Genomic DNA, 23716 nt, shown 5'->3' on the forward strand with positions numbered 1-23716 from the left:
CATAATGGCTTCAAGTATTAAAAAGGGTTCTCATTCTTACTCCTGGATTCTCCATTCAGATTACATTACAGTTTAGTTATGGTAAAGGTTTGGGAGAATTTGCCTTTCGTTTTAGAGATACTACAAGCTTTGCATTTTTACTTAATTCGATATTACATTTGGATTATACCGTATACTGTAGTTTAGGGAATCGGCAGCTAGACATAGTAATCAGGTGTGTGTTTTAGCTGCAGTTGTCCTGAATCCTATTTATTGTCAAGTTTATTTTTTAATGAACTAAAAATATATATTTGTATATTTTCCCCAGATGAGGATGGCTCTGACATAGACCCTGCTATTCTTTCAACTATTAGAAAACTTGATGATGGATATTTTGGAGGAGCAAGGTACGTAATCTATATTTAAAGACATATTTACACAAACATGATGTGAAGCCTTGCTTGTCATGGTTTGTTGACAGTAACTGTGCCGTCCAAAGCAAGCAAACAGATTCTCTTTATCTATCTCCCAATGCAGAAAAAGCGAGAAAGTTACTGTCTGATGTGACACTTTTACAAGTCTTTGTAAAAAAGGCTAAAGCTTCAGATGGTTAATCTAGCCATACACTGCTCAAGTTTTGGGCGACACCTGATGAATTGGTTGAAATTTAAAGTGTGGGTGGCCCTTTCGGCAAAAATTGACTGAGCCGGATAAAAAATTCCCAACTGAGTAGTGAATACATCTTATCAATAGTAGTCAATGTTCTGGTATTCAGGCAAGCACATGTTCCCTGGCTGCTTGAATACAATAGCTGGCAGCGGTGATTCCTCCATTCATGCTATTTAGTATGGATGGTGAAAGCAAGTTTATTTTGCGGGCTAAACAAGAAAAATCTAAAAGTGACTTTTAAGAATTCTCTGGTCTGCATACTTGTTCTAAGTCTTTGGTCAGAAAGTATAGAAGGCCAAGAGTCTGCATAGCCAACCAAGCAACTAGCATTTTCAGAGATGTTAGCCATTGCAGCCCTCATGAAAGGTTTACTTTATAAGGTAGATGGAATAGCACTGTTGAATTTTGTTTTTTGCATTGGCTGACATAACCTCTTTTTGCCTTCTGCCCTTCACACGTGTAAGATTCTCCAGGTTTAACTCATGAACTCACTTTGCTTTCAGGGTTAAACAGGGGAAATTGGCCGATTTTCTTACCACCTCCTTCTTCACTCACCTGAGTTTCCTGGATGTTGACTGTGATGAAAAGCTTTTAGATGGAGATAGCGAAGGATATTATAGCCCAGACAATGACTATGAATATGAATTGGCTGGATTTCAAGCAGAGCAAACAGAAAATGGTAGGCATCCTTATATCCTCCTGTAATGTCTAAAGATGTCATTTATATTGCGGGTCTGTGTAATCAGCATTGGAGCTTCATTATTTTTAATTCAGATTGTGCTAACATCTTTCTCACTACTTGAAAATGGTTGTTTAAGCTGTCACTTCTGTCCCTTTTTATCTAACCAAAGAAGCTTACTGTTTAGTATTCCCAACAACACCATAATGAATGTAAAAAAGGGAACAGGGTAACTAAGTATGAATGAAATCACAGGACTGAAATACACTGATCTCTACACATTTCCCATTGTATTACAATTACATCACAAAATCTGCAGCGCAGCTGAACTTTGCTTGGTATTAACCCTATGAATTAAAATGTTTTTAGCAATTTCCCACATTGTGTTTCAGAATTTGCTGCTATTGCTACAATATGTTTATACAGTCAGGTCCATAAATATTGGGACATCGACACAATTCTAACATTTTTGGCTCTATACACCAACACAATGGATTTGAAATGAAACGAACAAGATGTGCTTTAACTGCAGACTGTCAGCTTTAATTTGAGGGTGTTTACATCCAAATCAGGTGAACGGTGTTGGAATTACAACACTTTGCATATGTGCCTCCCACTTCTTAAGGGACCAAAAGTAATGGGACAGAATAATAATCATAAATCAAACTTTCACTTTTTAATACTTGGTTGCAAATCCTTTGCAGTCAATTACAGCCTGAAGTCTGGAACGCATAGACATCACCAGACGCTGGGTTTCATCCCTGGTGATGCTCTGCCAGGCCTCTACTGCAACTGTCTTCAGTTCCTGCTTGTTCTTGGGGCATTTTCCCTTCAGTTTTGTCTTCAGCAAGTGAAATGCATGCTCAATCGGATTCAGGTCAGGTGATTGACTTGGCCATTGCATAACATTCCACTTCTTTCCCTTCAAAAACTGTTTGGTTGCTTTTGCAGTATGCTTTGGGTCATTGTCCATCTGCACTGTGAAGCGATGTCCAATGAGTTCTAAAGCATTTGGCTGAATATGAGCAGATAATATTGCCCGGAACACTTCAGAATTCATCCTGCTGCTTTTGTCAGCAGTCACATCATCAATAAATACAAGAGAACCAGTTCCATTGGCAGCCATACATGCCCATGCCATGACACTACCACCACCATGCTTCACTGATGAGGTGGTGTGCTTAGGATCATGAGCAGTTCCTTTCCTTCTCCATACTCTTCTCTTCCCATCACTCTGGTACAAGTTGATCTTGGTCTCATCTGTCCATAGGATGTTGTTCCAGAACTGTGAAGGCTTTTTTAGATGTCGTTTGGCAAACTCTAATCTGGCCTTCCTGTTTTTGAAGCTCACCAATGGTTTACATCTTGTGGTGAACCCTCTGTATTCACTCTGGTGAAGTCTTCTCTTGATTGTTGACTTTGACACACATACACCTACCTCCTGGAGAGTGTTCCTGATCTGGCCAACTGTTGTGAAGGGTGTTTTCTTCACCAGGGAAAGAATTCTTCGGTCATCCACCACAGTTGTTTTCTGTGGTCTTCCGGGTCTTTTGGTGTTGCTGAGCTCACCGGTGAGTTCCTTCTTTTTAAGAATGTTCCAAACAGTTGTTTTGGCCACACCTAATGTTTTTGCTATCTCTCTGATGGGTTTGTTTTGTTTTTTCAGCCTAATGATGGCTTGCTTCACTGATGGTGACAGCACTTTGGATCTCATCTTGAGAGTTGACAGCAACAGATTCCAAATGCAAATAGCACACTTGAAATTAACTCTGGACCTTTTATCTGCTCATTGTAATTGGGATAATGAGGGAATAACACACACCTGGCCATGGAACAGCTAAGAAGCCAATTGTCCCATTACTTTTGGTCCCTTAAAAAGTGGGAGGCAGATATGGAAACTGTTGTAATTCCTACACCGTTCACCTGATTTGGATGTAAATACCCTCAAATTAAAGCTGACAGTCTGCAGTTAAATTACATCTTGTTCGTTTCATTTCAAATCCATTGTGGTGGTGTATAGAGCCAAAAATGTTAGAATTGTGTCGATGTCCCAATATTTATGGACCTGACTGTACATACACATACACACAAACACAAAAAAAATCTGAAGCTACGTGGTGTGTTCAAGTCAAACCTTGACTTTTGAGTTTATATAATAAAAGAACAAATTTCTAGGAATGAAAACTGCATTTATTTTTTGACATACTCCCCTGCTACATTTATACACGTCTCCCAGCACTTGACTAATGCCTGGAAAGCTTCAGCATAGAAAGATTTGTCAGTATGCCTGAACTATCCTATGACAGCCTGCTTCACTTCGTCATCATTGTGTTCACCGTTCCCACAGAAAGATTTGTCTCTTGTGCAGTTTCACAACAGGTTATGCGTTGATTATCCAGCATCAGGTGTTATACACGCTGAATGTTCACAGGAATGATTGCTGTGGACTGGGAACCACCACGACCGGGATCGTCACTAACAGACGTATGGCCATCTTTGAAATTTTTACACCATTCAATGTCTTACTGCGGCTGAGCGTTTCATCACTGTACTGTGTAGTCTTCTATAGATATCCGTGGGTTTTACACCTTCGTTCACAAGAAACTTCATCACCACACGCTGTTCCATGCACGCACTAACACTGTTGCCTGCCATCTTCATTAAAGGTCTCTGGACTGGCCTGCTCCATGTGCACTGCCTACCAGGAATAGGACACACTTGCCACTTACTACTGTGTGTAGTACCGTCCCTAACATCCCTTTTTATACCTGTAAAATGAAGTCCCGGTTTGACTTGAACGCCCCTCATAGTTTTAGAAGCTGAATACCTTACCAGTATGTTTGTGGATAGTGGGAGAAAATTAAAGTTCCTTTTAAATACTCAAAAGAACAATAATTCAAGCTCCATGCAGATAGGGTCATTTGTGAGGGAACTGGATCCAGGATTCTGGTGCTGCAAGGCATCAGCACTGGTGTGCTTTATGGTGCCTTTTGCCTTCATGGACTAAATCAACAAGTCAAAGTAGTGTGACCTAAGGCTTTCACCCTTTCTGTATGTCTTCTTCTATTGTCATTGTTTTCTCCACACCTTTTTGTTTCCAGTTTTATTTTTTTCTTGTTTTAGAGGATCTGCTGAAAATTTATATTTCAGCCATTTGTTTACCATTCTGCAAAGAAACAATATTACATCGTTAAAATACAAATTTGCCAGCTTACATGTAGTGAGACTTATTTACTAAAGAAGCTGAGCATCCCCCAAATATCCGATGCTGCAACCGTTATATCTTTTTTTTTTTTTTTGACCCCCCCCCGATCATATGGGCCTTTTGGTGTGTAATCAGAGACTTCATTAGTTCTCTTTTCATTTTACCTGACATATGTAAGCTTGCTAGATGCCTGTTGAATTATATGGAAGATTCCGATCTTCCTAACCATATGAAACTGCTCCTGCATTTATTGTTCTTATACACAAAAAAGGTAATAGCTGTTCAATGGAAATCCCCTGATCTCCCAAACCACATACATTGGTTTTGACATATTAATAAAATGATCTTTGTGGCCCATGGCTGTTCAAAAAAGTCTGAAACGCTTTATTCCCACTGGCTTTAAATGCAAACTATTTTTCCTACAGAGCAATACCTCTTTTTGTGGTTTTTTAATATATTCTTCATAATATAATGTTACCACATGTGAAAATGATATGATCACAAACAATGAAACAATATGAGTTCTTAGCTTAGAGTTATTGGCTAGTTAGTATAGCACAATACATTCAGCACAGATTCATCCTACGCATTGTCATTCATATTGATTGTCAAAGTGTATAAGATGCTTTCAGACTTATACTGTACTTGACTATATTGTATGCTATCATAGGCATTTCCAAGACTCAGCATTACTTAACCGTAAGTGGACACTTGTTGCCTAAAGGGTTAGTTCACCTTTTCAGAAAAACTGAAAAAGGTGAACTAACACTGTACACCTTGCCCACTCCCCTGGTCCCCGCTGTTCTCATGGGTGATGAGCTGTCAGATGGATTAATCCTGGAAATGCTGTAGAAAGAAATCCCTACTTAGACTGCATGGGCACTGACAGCTCATCACCACAGAGGTAAGTACAGCAGGGAACAGGAGGTGGGGAAGTTTTACAGTGTTAATTCATTTTTTCATTTTTCTGAAAAAGTGAACTTACACTTTAATGTGCATTGTATGTTGTCTTATACAATAAAACAATACAAATTCCTTAAAAAAAAGTTGAGAATTGTCACTCAATAAATTGTGTAAATATTCACTTCAGTTGTCCAATAATGTCAAAAGCAAATTTCTATTTACTTTGAATACTGAAAGACTAAATAAGTGAACAGGAAATTTCTTTTGATGTGATGTGAATAATTGTAGTGAATATTTGATATATGATTTATACTATATATTATATTTAGGGCCTTCCAGAGAACAAATACCCTCTGTTTTTTCCACTTTCTCTCTTTTTCCACTTCTTTCATGTGTTGAAAAGTATATCAACATTGCCTTGGCAAGATTCCAAATGTTGTGTTTATCATTTCCAAAATCCTTTTGAAATCACTGACAGTATCTGATGTTCTCACTGCCACTGCTAGGGGATCTATTACAAGGACAAATAACAGGGGTTACAGCATGCATCCCTCTCATGTGCCCTACCAAACAGGAAGATTCAGAGTCCATCAATGCACAGGGAGAGGATATGCACCCATTTTATAAACTTAATGCCTAAATAGAACCTGTGTAGAACACTACAGAGTAGAGGGAAAAATTGGCTGTTGCCAGGGTTTTATGGTGGTATCTGTAGTGGATAACCTTGAAGATTTTGCCAGAACTCAAGAAAAGCTTACCATCTGCAGAGTAGTGAGATAAGTCAGTAGGATTGGGGTAGTATTTTGGTCTTTCCCTGTTATATCCAAGACCACTATGTCATACATATATTGGGGGAGGCCTCTTTCAACTAATGCCCCCTCCAAGGTCTTCAATAGTTCTGATAGTTCTGGAAGAAAGATCCAATTTTCTTTAAGTTCTCAATAGGGAGGTATTCGGGGCCAACTGCCTTATTATTAGCTGATTCCTTCACAAATACCTTCAGGTCCTCAAGAGTAAGTCAGGCATCTAGGTCATTTTTAGCCTTTTCTGACAGAGAGCAAAATGGAATCACCAGCATTAGATGCCAAAAGGACTGATTTATAATAGAATAAAGTATATTTGGGGCTAATGCCATCCATTTGGGTGATTTCTGAGCAGTAGAGTATTGTGGGAAATACATACTTTTTTTTGCTTCTGATTTTATATGTCAGTCCCGTCACAAATGCAGTATTGTCTTTTGAAAAAGTAAATTTCATCTCTTTTTTTTCAGATGAAATACAAGATGAACTGGACCAGTACATAAATCACTTACAGCAAAGTGTGGCCTCTACCACTCATTTGCCCCCCATAGTGGCTAATTCATCAAAGCACTATGCCTTCAGTGCCCTGCACTCCACCCGGGATATTCTCTCCATCATGGCCAAATCTAAAGGCCTTGAAGTTCCAAGTAAGTGATTGAGTGGTGAGTAGGTAGGATGGGATTAGGAGCGAGCACTCTTCTAAAGATGGTCCAACAAAGGTGAATTCAAACTCCCAAGACAATCCTGATGAACATGAATAAATGAGGAGGAGGAGCTGGCATGGTTGCACTAAAATAGAGCTTTATCCAATAGCATGGGTATATAACAGTATAGGTGGATATAGGGTTCCAAGGCCAACCGATATTCCATGCAGAAGAACCACATTTTGCAACTGCACACACCTTGGGGCAAGGACATATTGTTCCTTTCTGCTGCTTATTTCTCTTGTTATGAAAAAATAAAATGTATTTGGGGGGGACACTGACTATAAATTTTTAATGCATAATGAATCATTTCAGGGTATTATTGGAATGCAGCCAAGCTGCATGTACAGCAATAAATATGCTTTTTTTTCTTAACCTTTTTAAAATCCCTGTGCCACCAGCACATAGTAGAGTCAGACAAAAGTTTTCACACATGCTGCTTTTCTGCAGTCCAATACTTACCACTGACTGTGTCTCTAATCAACATTCCTCTCGATCCCTGAACTGGACTGTTGATTAGAGTAGTGTTCAGTGGGGTGTAACAGAGAGCTGGGCTGGTGCTTGTGTGTGAGAGCGGCAGTCTGACTTTCCTAGTGCTGCCAGCACAGGGATTGTTTTAAACTCTTGCTGCAGCACTTTGCAAATAAAAAGAGGATATATTTGTATCCTGACGGCAATACAGTAGTAAATTAGGAGAGCTCAGTCATTTCTTTAAAGGAAACCTGTACTGGCCGGCATATACGGGCTGTCATTGCTGGCTACCATTTTTTAATGCTAATTGACTGGGTGTTTCAGACTCCAATCATCTGAGTCACTGATCTGGAACAATCATGCAGAGAGGAAAGTTAGCATAAGGTCTGATCTCTTGCTGTGCACACTTGTTCTGGATCAATGCCTTGGAAAGTATTGAGAGGGCATGCTAGCAATGGGAGCTTCCACATTCTTTCAGTACAGGCTTTCTTTAAAGCCCAATTGTTGTTAAAAATTGTTGGCAATACATTTAAAGTGCATGATAATAGTAAGCTCTAAACATCCTACTTTTTTATTCCTTTCTCAATTTCTCCGACCCCCAGCTAAAATTCCAAGCCAGTTCTAAGGCTGCAGTTGTGCTTTGTGTTAGAACAGTGGTCTTTGTACAGAGATCCAGCACACCCTCCTCATGTTGTCACAACTACAGTGCGCAAATGAGCAGGGAGTGTCAGTATTGCTGACTGGCGCATTGTAGCGGTAACATGGTTGCAGTCATGTTAGACTTGACAGAGACCACTGCCCTCTCACATAGGCACAGAGTTTTCAGTTAGGGGTGAGGGAGCATTTATGGCTTACAGTTTTTTAAAAGTGCAGTATTATTATTATTATTATTATACAGTATTTATAAAGCGCCAATAGTTCGCTCAGCTATGTACATTACAAAGGGGGACAGAACATGTGACAGAACAATACCAATACAATGCAAAACATGAGGGGATTGAGGGCCCTGCTCTTTCGAGCTTACAATCTAGGAGAAGTAGAGCTTTAGGCTTCATTCACACTAGCAAATAGGGACAGTGTGAATACTTGTGGCAAGAATCAGAGATTCCTGCTGCGGTTCTCAGTGGCTAGGTGCAGCTGGCGGCCCTGTTCACTAAAATGACAGATCTCCGGCGGTCGCGGGTATTTGTGGCTGTCTGTACAGCCAGCGATTACCTGTGGTGATCGCTGCTGGATGCACTTTGTATGCATCTGTCTGCAATCACCACAGGTAATCGCTGGCTGTGCAAAGAGCAGCGAATAGCTGTAACTGCCGGTGATCTGTCATTATAGTGAATGGGGCCACCAGCTGCACCTAGCCACTGAGAACCGCAGCAGGAATCTCTGATTTTTGCCACTGCTATTCACACCGGCATTAATTGCTAGTGTGAATGAAGCCTAAAGCTCTACTGCACTTTTAAACTGTCAAGCCATCAAATGGCTGATTTCATATCTGACCACAAGTACACACGACAACTGAAGATCAAACAAGATTGCAGTTTCCTTCACTGAAAGATTATACAATTTTCTTTTCTTCCACCACAGGTGGAATTGAATTTCATCCAGTCCCTGCTGAACTAGCTGAGATTCGATCCCTCTATGGATGGCTTATCTCCAGGTTCACAGCGAAGCGTATTTCTGCAGCTTTTTTCTGAAACGCAGAACAGTCCATTTAACATGATTTCCCATGGGAAAAGTTCACATCTACGCGTTTTCACTTGGTGCGTTTTTTGGAAAGGGACAGGGACTTTTTTTAACGGAAAAAGTTGCATTTTTGGTTCTATAGACTTCAATGGAAATGCTGCAGAAAAGCATGTAGTGCGTTTTTGTCACTTGTTTATGCCACTGATGCATTTCGCATTTTAAATCTGCCTAGTACAGTGGTCGGCAAGCCGCGGCTCGCGAGCCACATGCGGCTCTTTACACATTTTAATGCGGCTCTTCTGTGTGCCGGGCGCCCACTCCCTTCCCTCCTCTCGGGCGGCCGAGGACTCTGCAGCTAGCCCAGCAATGATTGGCCAGTCTCGCTGCCACTCACATCCTGATAGCTAGTGATTGGCTGTCAGGATGTGTGTAGGCGGGGCAGCGTGACGAACGTGAGGGGAGCTAGGCTCCTCTCACAGTCCGCCCTGAAGACCGGAACGACGCGGGGAACATGGCGAGAGGAACGCGCGGAGCAAAGGTAAGTGAATTGACACAGGAGGGACTTGGCTTACTACTTGCTACTTACTTACTACTACTATATGAGGGATGAATTAATATGGGGGATGAATTACTATAGGGGGGATGAATTACTATATGGGGGATGAATTACTATAGGGGATGAATTACTATGGGGGATGAATTACTATATGGGGGATGAATTACTATGGGGGATGAATTACTATATGGGGGATTAATTACTATGGGGGATGAATTACTATAGGGGGGATGAATTACTATATGGGGGATGAATTACTATATGGGGGATGAATTACTATGGGGGATGAATTACTATATGGGGGATGAATTACTATGGGGTATGAATTACTATGGGGTATGAATTACTATATGGGGGATGAATTACTATATGGGGGATGAATTACTATATGGGAGATGAATTACTATATGGGGGATGAATTACTATATGGGGGATGAATTACTATGGGGGATGAATTACTATGGGGTATGAATTACTATGGGGGATGAATTACTATGGGGGATGAATTACTATATGGGGGATGAATTACTATATGGGGGAGGAATTACTATGGGGGATGAATTACTATATGGGGGATGAATTACTATATGGGGGATGAATTACTATGGGGGATGAATTACTATATGGGGGATGAATTACTATGGGGGATGAATTACTATATGGGGGATGAATTACTATGGGGGATGAATTACTATAGGGGGGATGAATTACTATATGGGGGATGAATTACTATATGGGGGATGAATTACTATGGGGGATGAATTACTATATGGGGGATGAATTACTATGGGGGATGAATTACTATAAAAACTTATTGAAACTAAAAACAGTGTACCATCCTATGTATTTTCAGTTTTAAAAATGTGGCTCTCAAAATAAATTTCAATCGTGGTTTTGGCGAGATTTGGCTCAGTTGAAAAAAAAGGTTGCCCACCACTGGCCTAGTAAAAAGAAAAGTTTTAAAAAATGACCCCCCCCCCACAAAACATATCAAAAATGCATCAAAAACGCAGGTGCAAAAACGCAATGGAGAAGCAGCTCAAATGCAATCTGCATAGGTGTGAACCTAGCCTTAACCCCTTGACGCCAACATTACACAAATATGTGGCCTCACAGAACTGGGCTTTTTTCCATGGGGCCGCATATTTGCATACCTGTCTTTGTGCTGGGAGCACGCCGCACGCTGTCACTGAGAGCACCGGATCGTGTTCTAACGATCGGGACCCAGGACTCCCGATTCCGGGTCACATGATCACTGTGATAGCCTCTGATTGGCTATCACAGTGAACAGTCACTGTACAGCCCGGCCCCTTGTTTTTTTTTTCTCTATGAATGGAGGAGAGAAATATGTTGTATCTCTCTAACTCCTGGCATATAAGGGGAAAAAAATTTTATAAAAAAAAAAAAGATAAATAGTAAAAAAGAAAAGAAAAAAAGAAAGAAAAAATACCTAGATCAAGGTTTAATCTAGTTCACTGCCAGGGTTAGTGTTTGGGTCAATGTCAAAAGGTCAGGGTCAAAGGTCAGGATTTAAAACAAATTGGTGTCAGTTAGTGTCAGTGTGTTTTAGGTAAAAAAAGACAAAAACAAAATGTGCACTATTGTTTCTGGACTGTGCTACGGGTATAAACAACAAATAACATACACATATATAGTATCACTACGATCATCAAGAGCTGGAAAATTTATTTTGGGTTGTTCTTTGGTGGTAGGTTATGGTAGTAAGACGAAACACACAGCTAACAAAAAAAATTTTTTTTTTACTATTTTGGGCCAGTTTTCCTTTGATAATAAAAAAAAATCAGAAGATATCCATTACCATTTACCACCAAATGAAAGCCCAATTTGTCCTGAAAGAAAACAAGGTATAATTCACCTGGATATACAAAGTAGTTGTGATGATATGTATGGTTTTACTAACACGTCAATGTTGCAAAATTGTGCTGAGGCATTTAGATTTGTTTTACCCTTAGGCGTGAATGGGTTAAGGAGAATGATGGGAGGAATCCGATTCAGAAAGCATAAGAGATCTTGTATTATACACTGACAAATAGGGTTAATAAGAGGGGCAACATTTTTTAAATGTTCATGACATTATCAAAATGTGTTGATAGTCACCCTTTATCTAAGATACTAATTATGAATCATTTATGCATTTTGTTTATTGCATGACATTACCAATTTGTGCAATGATTTCATCATTTCAGATTCTTCTTTGTTCCTGCCTGCTAAAAATCTGAGTGGTCACAGACGCTCTCTGAATCTTTTAGAAGTTCCGCAAATGCACAAACCTCAGGTAAGGCCAGTTGTGTTAGCCAGGTTGTTAACAAGACATCACCTCTACTGAGGATGTCCTGCTGCCCTTCCCATGCAGAAAGCAAAGTCATAATGCACAGGCTTCAGAAAGTACACTCCTAGTAAACCATTGAGGTACTTTCAGGACTCGGGCTACAGAGCTTTATAGGGACTAGGGTTATTTAAGGGTATATTTCTTATCTTAATATATTTGCAGCTTTTCCTGAATAGCATTACTAATTCGCTGATTCTTCTTGACGCTCCAAAAGAAACAGGCTGCACATGGCATATCTGGACTTAGATATACTAATGCAGGCCATAGATGGGGAGAAAAAACGGCAGATTTTTCTTTTAAAAAATGAAAATTCGGTCGTTCAAGCGGCCGACGTTACCATCAATGGTAAAAAAAAATCGGCCGATTTTCATCTCTTCTACAGCTGGCAAAAAGTGTCCCTGCAGAGAGCTCCGCTATTTCTGACAGTTCTCTGACAGTTCCTTCACATTTACAGCGGTTGAAACATTGTATCTATTTGTTTCCATTTAGGATACAGATGTTTTTATTCGGAAACAAATAGATACAATGTTTCAACCGCTGTAAATGTCAAAGAACTGTCAGAGAACTGTCAGAAATAGCGGAGCTCTCTGCAGAGATACTTTTTGCTGGACTGGAATTCTTCTTATTTTCATCCTACTTCTTCTTCTTCATCCTCATCCTCTTCTTCTTCATCATCCTCTTCTTTTTCTTCTTCATCCTCATCCTCTTCTTCCTCTTCTTCTTCTTCTTCTTCTTCTTCATCATCTTCTTCTTCATCCTCATCCTCTTCTTCTTTTTCACCTTCTTCTTCATCCTCATCCTCTTCTTCTTCTTCTTCTTCTTCATCTTCTTCTTCTTCATCCTCATCCTCTTCTTCTTCATCTTCTTCTTCATCCTCTTCTTCTTCTTCTTCTTCTTCTTCTTCTTCCTCATCCTCTTCTTCTTCCTCATCCTCTTCTTCATCCTCATCCTCATCTTCTTCTTCCTCATCCTCTTCTTCTTCATCATCCTCATCCTCTTCTTCTTCATCATCCTCATCCTCTTCTTCATCCTCATCCTCTTCTTCTTCATCATCTACTTCTTCTTCATCCTCTTCTTCTTCTTCTTCATCTTCTTCTTCATCTTCTTCTTCTTCCTCATCCTCTTCTTCATCCTCATCCTCATCTTCTTCTTCTTCCTCATCCTCTTCTTCTTCTTCATCCTCATCCTCTTCTTCTTCTTCATCCTCATCCTCCTCTTCTTCTTCTTCTTCATCCTCATCCTCTTCTTCTTCTTCTTCATCCTGATCTTCTTCATCCCCACCCTCTTCTTCTTCTTCCTCATCCTCTTCTTCATCCTCATCTTCTTCATCCTCATCCTCTTCTTCTTCTTCCTCATCCTCTTCTTCATCCTCATCTTCATCCTCTTTTTCATCCTCTTCTTCATCCTCTTCCTCTTCTTCTTTTTCTTCTTTTTGTCTTCCTCTTGCAGGTCACTGCTCATGCGCAGATTTTTTATCGGTAAAAAATCGGCCGATTGGCCCATTAATGCCGCGAAAATCGGCCGATCGGCCGATTTTTTTCCAACTTTACCAAAAAAAAAAACGGCCAAAATCCCGAAAAACGGCCGACCAAATCGCCCACTAACGATCCGAAAATCGGCCGATTTTATTTTCGGCCGACAAATCGGCCGATTTTCGACCCATCTTTGGCCTGCATTACAGATCATAAAAAGATGTATCAGATTAAAATGCTATGATATGTTTCACTCATACAGAGCTTTATCATTAGGCAGACATATGATTAAATTGTACGAGCAAAACACAGCAAGGTTCTTAATGTTGTGTATAGCTGGACATGCTGTGTGTGCTCTTTTTCTTTTAGACTGCCAATTGATGAACAGGCAAGTGATAGGTTACTAATTTTCCCTGGTACTCCTGGAATTACATTAAAATGTACTAATCAACCTGTTTGTATATTTTGCCCATAAATAAAGTAATGCTCACTGCCACAGTAACATAGAGGGCAAGTAACCGATTTATTTTATTGAGAAAAACAAACAGAGGTTGCTCCGGCCTAGTGCATTACCTTAACAAATGTTTAATGAATGTAAATAATAAGTATTGTACTCACAAATGATCAATAAATAAAAGGCACATCATAAAGGAACAGCTCTGTCTTCCTCAGGTTCTGAGGAAGAGGCTAATCCTCGAAACACATCAGCCTTTTGGATGTCCAGCGTTCTCACTACAGACAGACACGCAGTGTGAATCTGACAGAGCTGTTCCTTTATGATATGCCTTTTATTTATTGATCATTTGTGAGTACAATACTTATTATTTACATTCATTAAACATTTTTTAAGGTAATGAACTAGGCCGGTGCGCCCTCTGTTTGTTTTTCTCTGTTCAGTACTTTGGACTCCCCCGGTCCTTTGAGAGCAGCAAGGCGTGCGTATCCCAAGAATTTCCATATGTGGTCCTAATGACATTGAGTCCATCCCCAAGCGCAGGAGTAACAGGGTTTTCCACTTCTACACAACCGATGTATTTTATGTATGCCACTGGGATTCCACGTGTTGGAAATATTTTGCTATTAGTTTTCTTCTAAGGTCTTCAAGCTATAGGGCATGAAGTCAGGATAAGTCCTGTACCAGTGAAGTAAAGTGAACACAGGCATGCAATTATGTGTTGGGGAAAAAAAAGACCATTTTGCTGAAGATTTGGGCGTGTGCAGTAGCAAAAAAATGGAAAATATCTAAACTGTTATATATACGGTATGTGTTTTACTACAAAAAAAATAGCAAGAGTTGTAGTTCAACATTCTGTTTTGTATCAGCATGGGGGCTATTTTAAAATTATATATATATTTACATTGAATTCTAATGTGTTTTGTTCATTAGTGAGATGTCTTTATTTGAAAAATTGAAAACAATAAGAAACTGTAGAACCTCTTATAATATGGTATTCTCACTTCCTGCAGCTGAGCATGCCTCTGTACACATGTTAAAGGGTGGGCAGATATTATAAAATTTCGTTACGATATTCATCAAGACTTTCAGTGCACAAGTACAGCTAGTTGGAGTTTAGTTTATGAAACAATACACAAACTAATATCAAAGTGCTTACACAGTTTACTGTTTGCTTTTATTACAGAATAAAGAACCAGAGCTAAACTTACCCAGGGACTCACGTGGTAATGTTGATTGTCAGAAACTGGTGGAACAACTGAAAGAATGCCCTACCCTTCAGGACCAGGCAGATATACTGTACATACTCTACGTCATAAAGTAAGTTATAACACATGGCCAGTCAAATTGTACATTTTATGAGATTAGTTAGTTAGCCAAGGACTATATTTTATGAAGAAAAGCGAAAATAGCATTAGTGGGAATGAGAAGGTAAAGTGCAGCGCTAAAAGGATAATAAATGAGGTATATATGCACATAAAAAAATTTGATCAATATAAAGTTCGATCAATATAAATATAAAATAGTCCAATGGACTGTATGTGGTATAAGGCATCAAAATAATTTCCACACCAGCAGGTAATTCCAAAGCCTGTGACAGGGAATAATATGGCAAAAATGCGCACTCACCGACTGCACATAGGATATGCGCATGTAAATATATGACTCTCAATCTGATGGGGTATAAACATTATGCAGGTGGTGGACTTCCCTCAAGAGCAGGAGGTCATCAGACTTGGGTGTAGTGCTCCGCTGTTTCCAGAAATTGCTCTGTGGATGCTAAAAGCTCCTCCAAAGTGAGCCAAAAGAAAAGAGGGGGTGCCAATAGTGCAGTATTTCTTGAAATTTATTGGGTAAAATAGCATCATGTGGAGAAACAAAACTGAGTGGGGGCACAGTACAATATAAAAAAGAATGCAGAGTACTGCAGCACTGACCCTTACAAGTACTCTGCAGTACTCTGCATTCTGCATCCACAGAGCAATTTCTGGTGCCATCTAATATCCAGAAGAGGGAGCCCTTTATCCATAATTTACATCTAGACAGCATAAGGAGACCTCTGGAAACAGCGGAGCACTACACCCAAGTCTGATGACCTCCTGCTCTTGAGGGAAGCCCACCACCTGCATAATGTTTATACCCCATCAGATGGAGAGTCATATATTTACCTGCGCATATCCTATGTGCAGTCGGTGAGTGTGCATTTTTGCCATATTATTCCCTGTCACAGGCTTTGGAATTACCTGCTGGTGTGGGAATTATTTTGGTGCCTTATACCACATACAGTCCATTGGACGATTTTATATTTATTTGGATTGAACTTTATATTGATCTAATTTTTTTATGTGCATATATACCTCATTTATTATCCTTTTAGCACTGCACTTTACCTTCTCATTTGCATTTTAAGGTTCGTGATATATCCTTTAGTGTACTAGCTGCTATCTGCTTATAGAGCGCTCGCTGAATTACTATACATTTGTCAGCATTAGTGGGAAGCCATAGATTCCTTCAAGAGATTTTACATACAAATGTGAGTGTGAGCTCAGAAATTATGAGAGCTGCTAAGATACAAATTTGATGACACCCAGGAAAGTATGTTCATTGCCTCAGTACATGTCTTTGGTCAGAAGTAAAACAAAAACTTGTAATTTAAGTATACTCAGGAGATGAATTATCCTGTAAATAGCTTTCATACATCAGTCATTTAGCAAGGATGCTGGTTTTACTATTTGTAATTTATCGAAAATGAGGACCTACATATTTATCATGAAAATACAGTTCAGCAAGTTTGTAACAGTGGCCTAGTTGACACGGGTGGCTGTTCTGGCCACTCCAATGTATTAAATATATTTAGAAACAAGAAGTTTCAAATCTAGGCACACGGTAAGGTTATTTACATCCAAGTGATCTATTTCACGTGTTTCTCTAGAAATACTGCATAACATTACTGTCTGTTAAGTCTATAGATAGACACATTTTTTTTATTATTAATATTATTTTTTTTTTTTTTAGTTTTGGATTGCATAGTGAGGGATTAAAACCCCTTTTTATTGCTGTTTGTGTCCCTGTTAGAAAGATTCACCCCCTGTTATTTTCTGGTCATAATTGCCAGTGATGGAAAATCTAAAAGGTAATACTAGTCACACAAACAGAAAGTGAATCGTCTAGTTGGAACACCTGTTCCAGTAACATCTGCTTCAAAGCGGGTACAGACGGATGAAAATTTGGCCAGTTCAGCAGGGAGCAGCTGAATTTCAATCAGTGTGTGGTCCCCCCTGTTTGATTGATAGATTGACTTCTGTTGAACAGCCACACTGGAAAACTATATTTTAATCAGCTGCTGCAGCCAGTTGGCTGTGGTGCTGATCGGTGTATTCTGACAACGGAGGAGTCCTGCTATCAGAATGCAATGACACACCGGGAAGGATTCCTTCATCCACCTCGCTTGTGTGGATGGGGGAATCTTGTTTTTTTTTCATTCCGCTAGGACAAATATTATTCATGTATACCCAACTTTAGAATGTACAAGAAAAATAAAATAAAATATCCTATGAGCCACTATAAATCTATGTTCTAAGGTAAGTACGCAAGCTCCTAACTATATTCTCATTGAATATACAAAAAGTAACAAATTAAAAAGGAAAGTGGTGCCGCGCCCTTATATTAGAACTATGAATAAATAAATAAAATCAATTCTTAACAAATAATATTTCTATAATTTATAAATAATTACCCTTAATTTCTCCAAATATAAAAATATATAAAATGTGCAACTCATTAATATACATCAAAAAAGAAAAAAAAATAAATAAATTTTTTTTACAACTTTACAATGTAATTCTCATGACGTAGTAGGGAGTTTCCTTTGTACATGTTGCATCTACAGGATAGGAAGTTAAGGGGCATCTCTCCAAATGGCCACTAACAACAAATGATAATGTTCTATTCAAGACTAAAATAAAATATTTTGGGTATAACCACACTTTAACTGCTGATGGTACACATAGCAGGAACCCCTGCTATTGGTTGGTAAGGTCACTCTTACAATTATAGCTAATAGCTAATAGTAAGGCTTAAGAGTGTGCAGCTTTAGGCTGGAAAAAGTAGCTGCGCCAGTGTTTACATGTCAGAGAACCCCAAAATTAGGGTATCCCAAGGAAAGGAAAACTAAGCTGATATTCAGAATCCTGAGGGTGATTACTTTGTGCTTCAAGCAGCATGTCACTTATTTTTATTTATATTTCCTTGCATATTCTGACCCATCAGTTTTCATTATTCATTGTTATCTACAGTCTAAAAAACATTGGAGAATTCATTTTTAGCAAGGAGCAAAGGTAAAAGCAGGAATTATTTTTTTAAGCAATTTTGATGGAAATTTTTGTTAAAACACATATAATACACCTATAATAATAGCCTGTTTTAATGCTATACAGAGGACTAGAGTGGGATACCAATCTGAATGAACAATCTGGAGTCACCGTGCACTGCCTGCTGAGTGAACTATACAGCAAAGCCGGACTTAACCGAGAGTGGGGTCTAATCCGCTACATCTCTGGGCTGCTGAAAAAGAGAGTGGAAGTGCTTGCTGAGGTATATCAGAAATCTGTTATTATTTTCCTGCTTTATGACTTCTGTAAACATTACCAAATCAGCTTCTGTAATTGTAAAGATAATGTAACAGCCACTTTCCTTTTCTCTAGGCATGCACTGATATCCTGTCACACCAAAAGCAGCTAACAGTGGGGCTTCCCCCTGAACCTCGTGAAAAGACCATTACAGCGTAAGTGATATATAGAATTTTAGAAAATTATTTTTTTTAATGAACTTTTATTTTAAAGTGGTTAGTAAATTTGTTTACGTTAATTTGAAAAATAGTCCCTCTGTGCAGGCTTAGGTCATAATGTACTAGTATGCACTGCATACTAGTACATTATGACAGACTTGGCTGCAGACGGAACCCTCCAATGCCACACTGACACAGCTCTCCCTGGTCTCCGGCAGCTTCCATCTTCGCCCCGTCTTCCTTCCGGGTTCCTGATCTTCAGCCACTTGAATGGCTGCGCCGTGAGTGATATCACCCCCGCGCATGCGCACGGGAGTCACATCACCGCAGCACGCAGAGCGGGCCGTAAGTGTGGTCTGAGCTTCTGATATGCGGCTCAGATTACATTACCTGCTGACAAGCAGGGGGGACATTTTTGACAGAAGAGACCCCTAGGGTCTCCTCTGTTATAAAAACCCTGCCTGTCAGTGGATGTTACATTACAAGACTTTACGACCACTTTAATCATCCACAGCCACAGTTTACAATTTGTAAAAAAAAGAAAAAGAACATAGAGAAGGAGTACAGTGAACCTAACAGTCACAAATACATTTGTCAATCAGCATAGCACAGATCACATTAGTCACAAAATGGCAGTACTTCAGTAAAATGCGTGTACTGTATCTCATGACCCAAAGTACATTGAAAATAGAAACAACTGAACACTTCCCACAACCCAGTTGCCAGCGTATATTTCGGCAGTGGGTGAAAATCCTCAATAAAGAAGCTCAGTACAGCTGCCATCTGAATCCGATTGGACTAGGAATGGAATTTCACTAGATAATTGGCAATTTACGATCTTTGTAGACACCTTAATTCAGCAGTCATATCATGCACAATCTGCCAGAAATATGCAATGCGAGCTACATACTGTAAACTCATATTGAATGAATATGTGTACTTTTAACTACGGAGCGCTTAGAATCTCATATCGAATGATCTACAAACAATCCCCAATCTGGTGAATGTCCACTAATTACTGTTGTCATCTCTCAAAAATTTCCTCCAGTCGCTGTTGTTTCCCTTGAGATAAATCATATTTCACAGTGTCTGGTAGCTCCCCCTTTCCTCTGCATATTGTCTGCTCTCATCTCCCCATTTCCCTCTAAAGAGACATAAACCTGGAAGACCTGGTAAATGATTGAATTCTGCCAACACGTCCGAATGACTTTATGTAAACCAAAGGGAGCCATGTTACATGTCTGAAATAGCTATTTACAGAACCACAATACTGCTGTTACAGCACTGTGTATTTGTGCAATAGTTTACATTTATGTAGTTATAAAAGCATATACTTCAGTTCCTGCTAGAAGAGTTTTCACTATGAATAAGAATATACTACGTATATATACACGTAAGTATAGCAGTATTTTAAAAGCCATTTGTGATAGACATAACATACCAGTAAAGGGTGTGATCAGGGAGACAAAAATTGAAGTTTTGGGCACTTATTTTATATTTTTTAGTTATATAATTAAAGGAAAAACAATTATCTTAATATTACATTAGCAGTGTAAATTGTTTAACTAATTGCTAATTATACAAAGATACAATGTAACATATTGTTGCATTTGTGTCTTTCTGTTCATTCATCTCCAGATCAAAGGGATGAACTTAGATCTGCAGATGATGCAAGTTAAAGCATCCTGACAAGTATAAAAAGCCTTCTTGTTTGTTTTCTAATAAACTGTTCCTCTATTAAACCCCTTAGTAATTCTTAGCTTACTATAATCAGCCCTAATTAACTCCTTAGCCTCCTTCTCTTTTCAGCTACTATTTTTTTTGCTGATTTTATTTTGTTTGTTTCAAATTTATTAATATTCATTTTTTTAATATTTAAACCTTTTTTTTGTTTTTGTTTTGTTTGTTACATATATTTACACAAGCTCATTTAAAAAAGTGCAAAATTGAAAAAAAAAACACTTTAATTAATTTGTAAATAACTTTGCACTGCTTTGTACCATAATCATAATTTTAGTGTCTTTTTAGCCATGACAAATTACAGAATAAAATGCACACTTTTATGTGCATTAACACTATTTATTTATAGTTTTGTTGTGTTTCATTGTCTTGGGAAAAAAAAAATCATTGTCGCAAGACCATATCATAAAAAGAAAGCCTTGTTTGTCCTTAAAAAATAATATATAAATTACCTTGTTCTCTTAAGTAATGACGTTTTGCCAAATGAACAGGCCCATAGCAGAAAAGTAAAAAATGCTTTGGCCTATAGGGGTGAACAGGTGTGAGAGGCTAAGTGGTTAAAGCTAAAGTGTGATGTTGAGAAGGAAAATTTCTTGGAAACATATGTATGTTACTTTTCCCCACATAGGCCTTTACCTCCAGAAGAGCTGGCTGCCTTGGTCTATGAAGCTAGTGGTCAGGATATCAGTATTGCTGTACTCACACAGGTAGGACATCATGGGAGAGTTCCCAGTGTGCTGAGAAAACAATGTACCTCATTACACAATTGTCTGAATGGTGTCTCATTAATGCTGGTATAATGCCATATGCAGCACCACCTGGCTCAACCACCGTGGATCTAAAAATCAGATGGAGCTGGGCGGAAAATTCTTGCAAGAAAATCCAAATCAAATTCAGCCAGTGTTCAATTGAAAAAAAAAGAGAATTTATTGAAAACAAATGTAATTTTGGTCATACTGAGAGAGGAAAGAGTATACGTGTAAAAAAACACTCGCAGTTTGATTGTTTGTTACAGATTTAGGCTAGGCATACACATTAAGATTTGTCTCACTAACCCCCGATGGTTGAATAAGAAATACAGCATGGATGGAGGAATCTACCCTGCTGGGTACTATATTCTGACAGTTATTGTTCTTGTGGCTGTCAGCATACAGTAGCCAGCAGGGGTGATTGGTATAGCTTGGATCAATGTAAGTATGTATGTGCCATATATACATGTGGGATCCCCGTGCAATCTGTAAATTACTGTAATAGGCACCACTTCTACAGTGATTGCTGCTACCTTCCAGATCCCATGTCAAGCAGCTGCCCTGCTGCTAAGTGAACATAGGTGATTGATTGCTTGCTTGCTCAGCACAGGCACCAATCAGAGATCCAAAAGGGGAGACAGCAGGTGAAGACTAATATCTTTTTTTTTAAAAGAAATGTTTATTGAGTTTTAACACAAGGTATACAAAAAAAAAGAAAGGGAAACCCAGGACAAAAAGGTCCAAAAAATAAAACATTGAACATTCAAAGGAAGGCTAATATCTAAAACTAAATGCAGAATTTCTTCAGAAGATCAGGGGAAAAGGAAGACAAAAATGGGATAAAATTCTATGCAAGAGATGGTACAAGTGTAGTAAATAATAGGAAAAAAGGAAGGGGTTTTAAAGAGGACAAAGTAATTCTGGTGCATATACTCACATCTATACAGTTGCAGGAAGCCCAACAGGGATCAAAGCAAACCTGCAAAAGATATGCCTCCTTGCAGATACATCAAGTGGTCATTCTCAATACTTGTCAGGGTGGTTTGGATGAGATTTCACAGTGCAATTGTTTGATCCGGGTATGTAGTGGAATACAGATTTTTGATCCCTCCAAAAATTGGAGATGAGGTCAGCAGAGGTGCCCCTATTTTAAAGGGATGCTTAGGTATACTTTCTTCAAATAGTAGGTGTTTATTTGTCATTTAGCAATAAGCAAGATGGTGTTTATTTCCTAAATGACATCTTTTTTTCCAAAAATACTTTATTGTTTTAAGAGAAGACAAAAGCATTTAGAGCATGTACAGCCATAGATCACAGTCAAAACATAGACATGACATGTTGCTTTCAGTTTCGCAGATGGGACAAATTGTAAACAGTTGTGCAAGACGAAATCATGTAGAACAGTACATCCATCATAAAAAGTAAAATGGTGGATACCAAGAGGAAAATGGATAAAATGATGTTAGTGAATGTTATCTCATCCTGACTCTCATCAACTTTTTAATGGTAAAGTAGTGTGATGATAGGGGTAAGGGTAGGGAAAGCGTTGGGTACTGTGACGGTCATTGTTTACATATTTATAGCTAGCGTATGTGCTATGGTTGAAGTTAGTCATATCTGTGTGCAGGTAAATGCTCTATTTGGTTGGTAGAGAAGAAATGATACATGGAAATAACAGGTGTGAAGACAAGAGGTTAGAAAGAAAGACAGAAGTAGAAAGAATTATAGGGTGAGATGTTGGGGAAGAGAAAAAAAAAAAAGGGGGGGGGGAAGAAGGCATTACATCCTCATGTATTGGCCCAGCCAGACAGGTATTGCTAGAGCTGTATGAAGGATCTGTCAGTGGGGTAACGCAGGTAACAAAAACCCCAGAAGGCATGTTGAGATATAGATGAACATACCATCCTTGTGTATGAGAGAAGTGTCTTCGGTTATCAGAGTATATCCCCCTACCGCATTGTAGTTAGACATTCAGCCAGATGGTCTTGGTTGATCGTGTACTATTAGGTGATAGTTAGGGGTGGATTTGAAACGACTCCAACATGCCCATGTTTTCCTGAATCTCTCGGGATGTTCCTTAGCTACAGAAATCAGTTCCTCCATTTCCTCAGTTTTGTCAATCCGGGTAAACCTCTTAAATGACATCTTAATACCTCTGCTGACCTCACCTACAATTTGTTGGGGGGCTTAAAAAATCTTTACTCCAAAAACTAAAAAAGTGGACCCTACATTAAAAAGAATAATATAAATGCCTACTATTTTCTATATATATAGTATATACATTCCACTTTCAGTATAGAATTTTATGTTTTTGATGACAGTCTTGATAAAGGAGACACTGAGGTATATTCAGAACCATCAGACACTAATATGTGCATTTTGCAGGAGATCATGCTGTATCTGGCCATGTATGTTCGCTCCCAGCCCAGTCTTTTTGGAGAAATGCTCAGGCTTCGGATTGGTCTAATCATCCAGGTGATGGCCACGGAACTAGCCCGCAGCTTAAATTGTTCAGG

General features: G+C 38.9%; 1 protein-coding gene across 3 annotated transcripts in view; it reads left to right on the forward strand.

The window, feature by feature from the left end:
• Window positions 1-23716, forward strand: part of PHKA2 (phosphorylase kinase regulatory subunit alpha 2) — a 154650-nt gene that overhangs the window by 97104 nt on the left and 33830 nt on the right. For all 3 annotated transcript variants that reach the window (XM_089683895.1, XM_089683894.1, XM_089683896.1), the window contains exons 18-26: window positions 308-386; window positions 1152-1327; window positions 6706-6882; window positions 11857-11945; window positions 15112-15245; window positions 18362-18518; window positions 18629-18708; window positions 21080-21158; window positions 23586-23715. In XM_089683895.1, the coding sequence (XP_089540021.1) occupies window positions 308-386; window positions 1152-1327; window positions 6706-6882; window positions 11857-11945; window positions 15112-15245; window positions 18362-18518; window positions 18629-18708; window positions 21080-21158; window positions 23586-23715 (1101 nt within the window). The remainder of the gene's footprint in view (window positions 1-307; window positions 387-1151; window positions 1328-6705; window positions 6883-11856; window positions 11946-15111; window positions 15246-18361; window positions 18519-18628; window positions 18709-21079; window positions 21159-23585; window position 23716) is intronic.

The sequence above is a fragment of the Staurois parvus genome, unplaced genomic scaffold (genome assembly GCF_062004578.1).
Source record: "Staurois parvus isolate SC_StPar_1 unplaced genomic scaffold, SC_StPar_1.0 ptg000327l, whole genome shotgun sequence".
NCBI lineage: Eukaryota > Metazoa > Chordata > Amphibia > Anura > Ranidae > Staurois > Staurois parvus.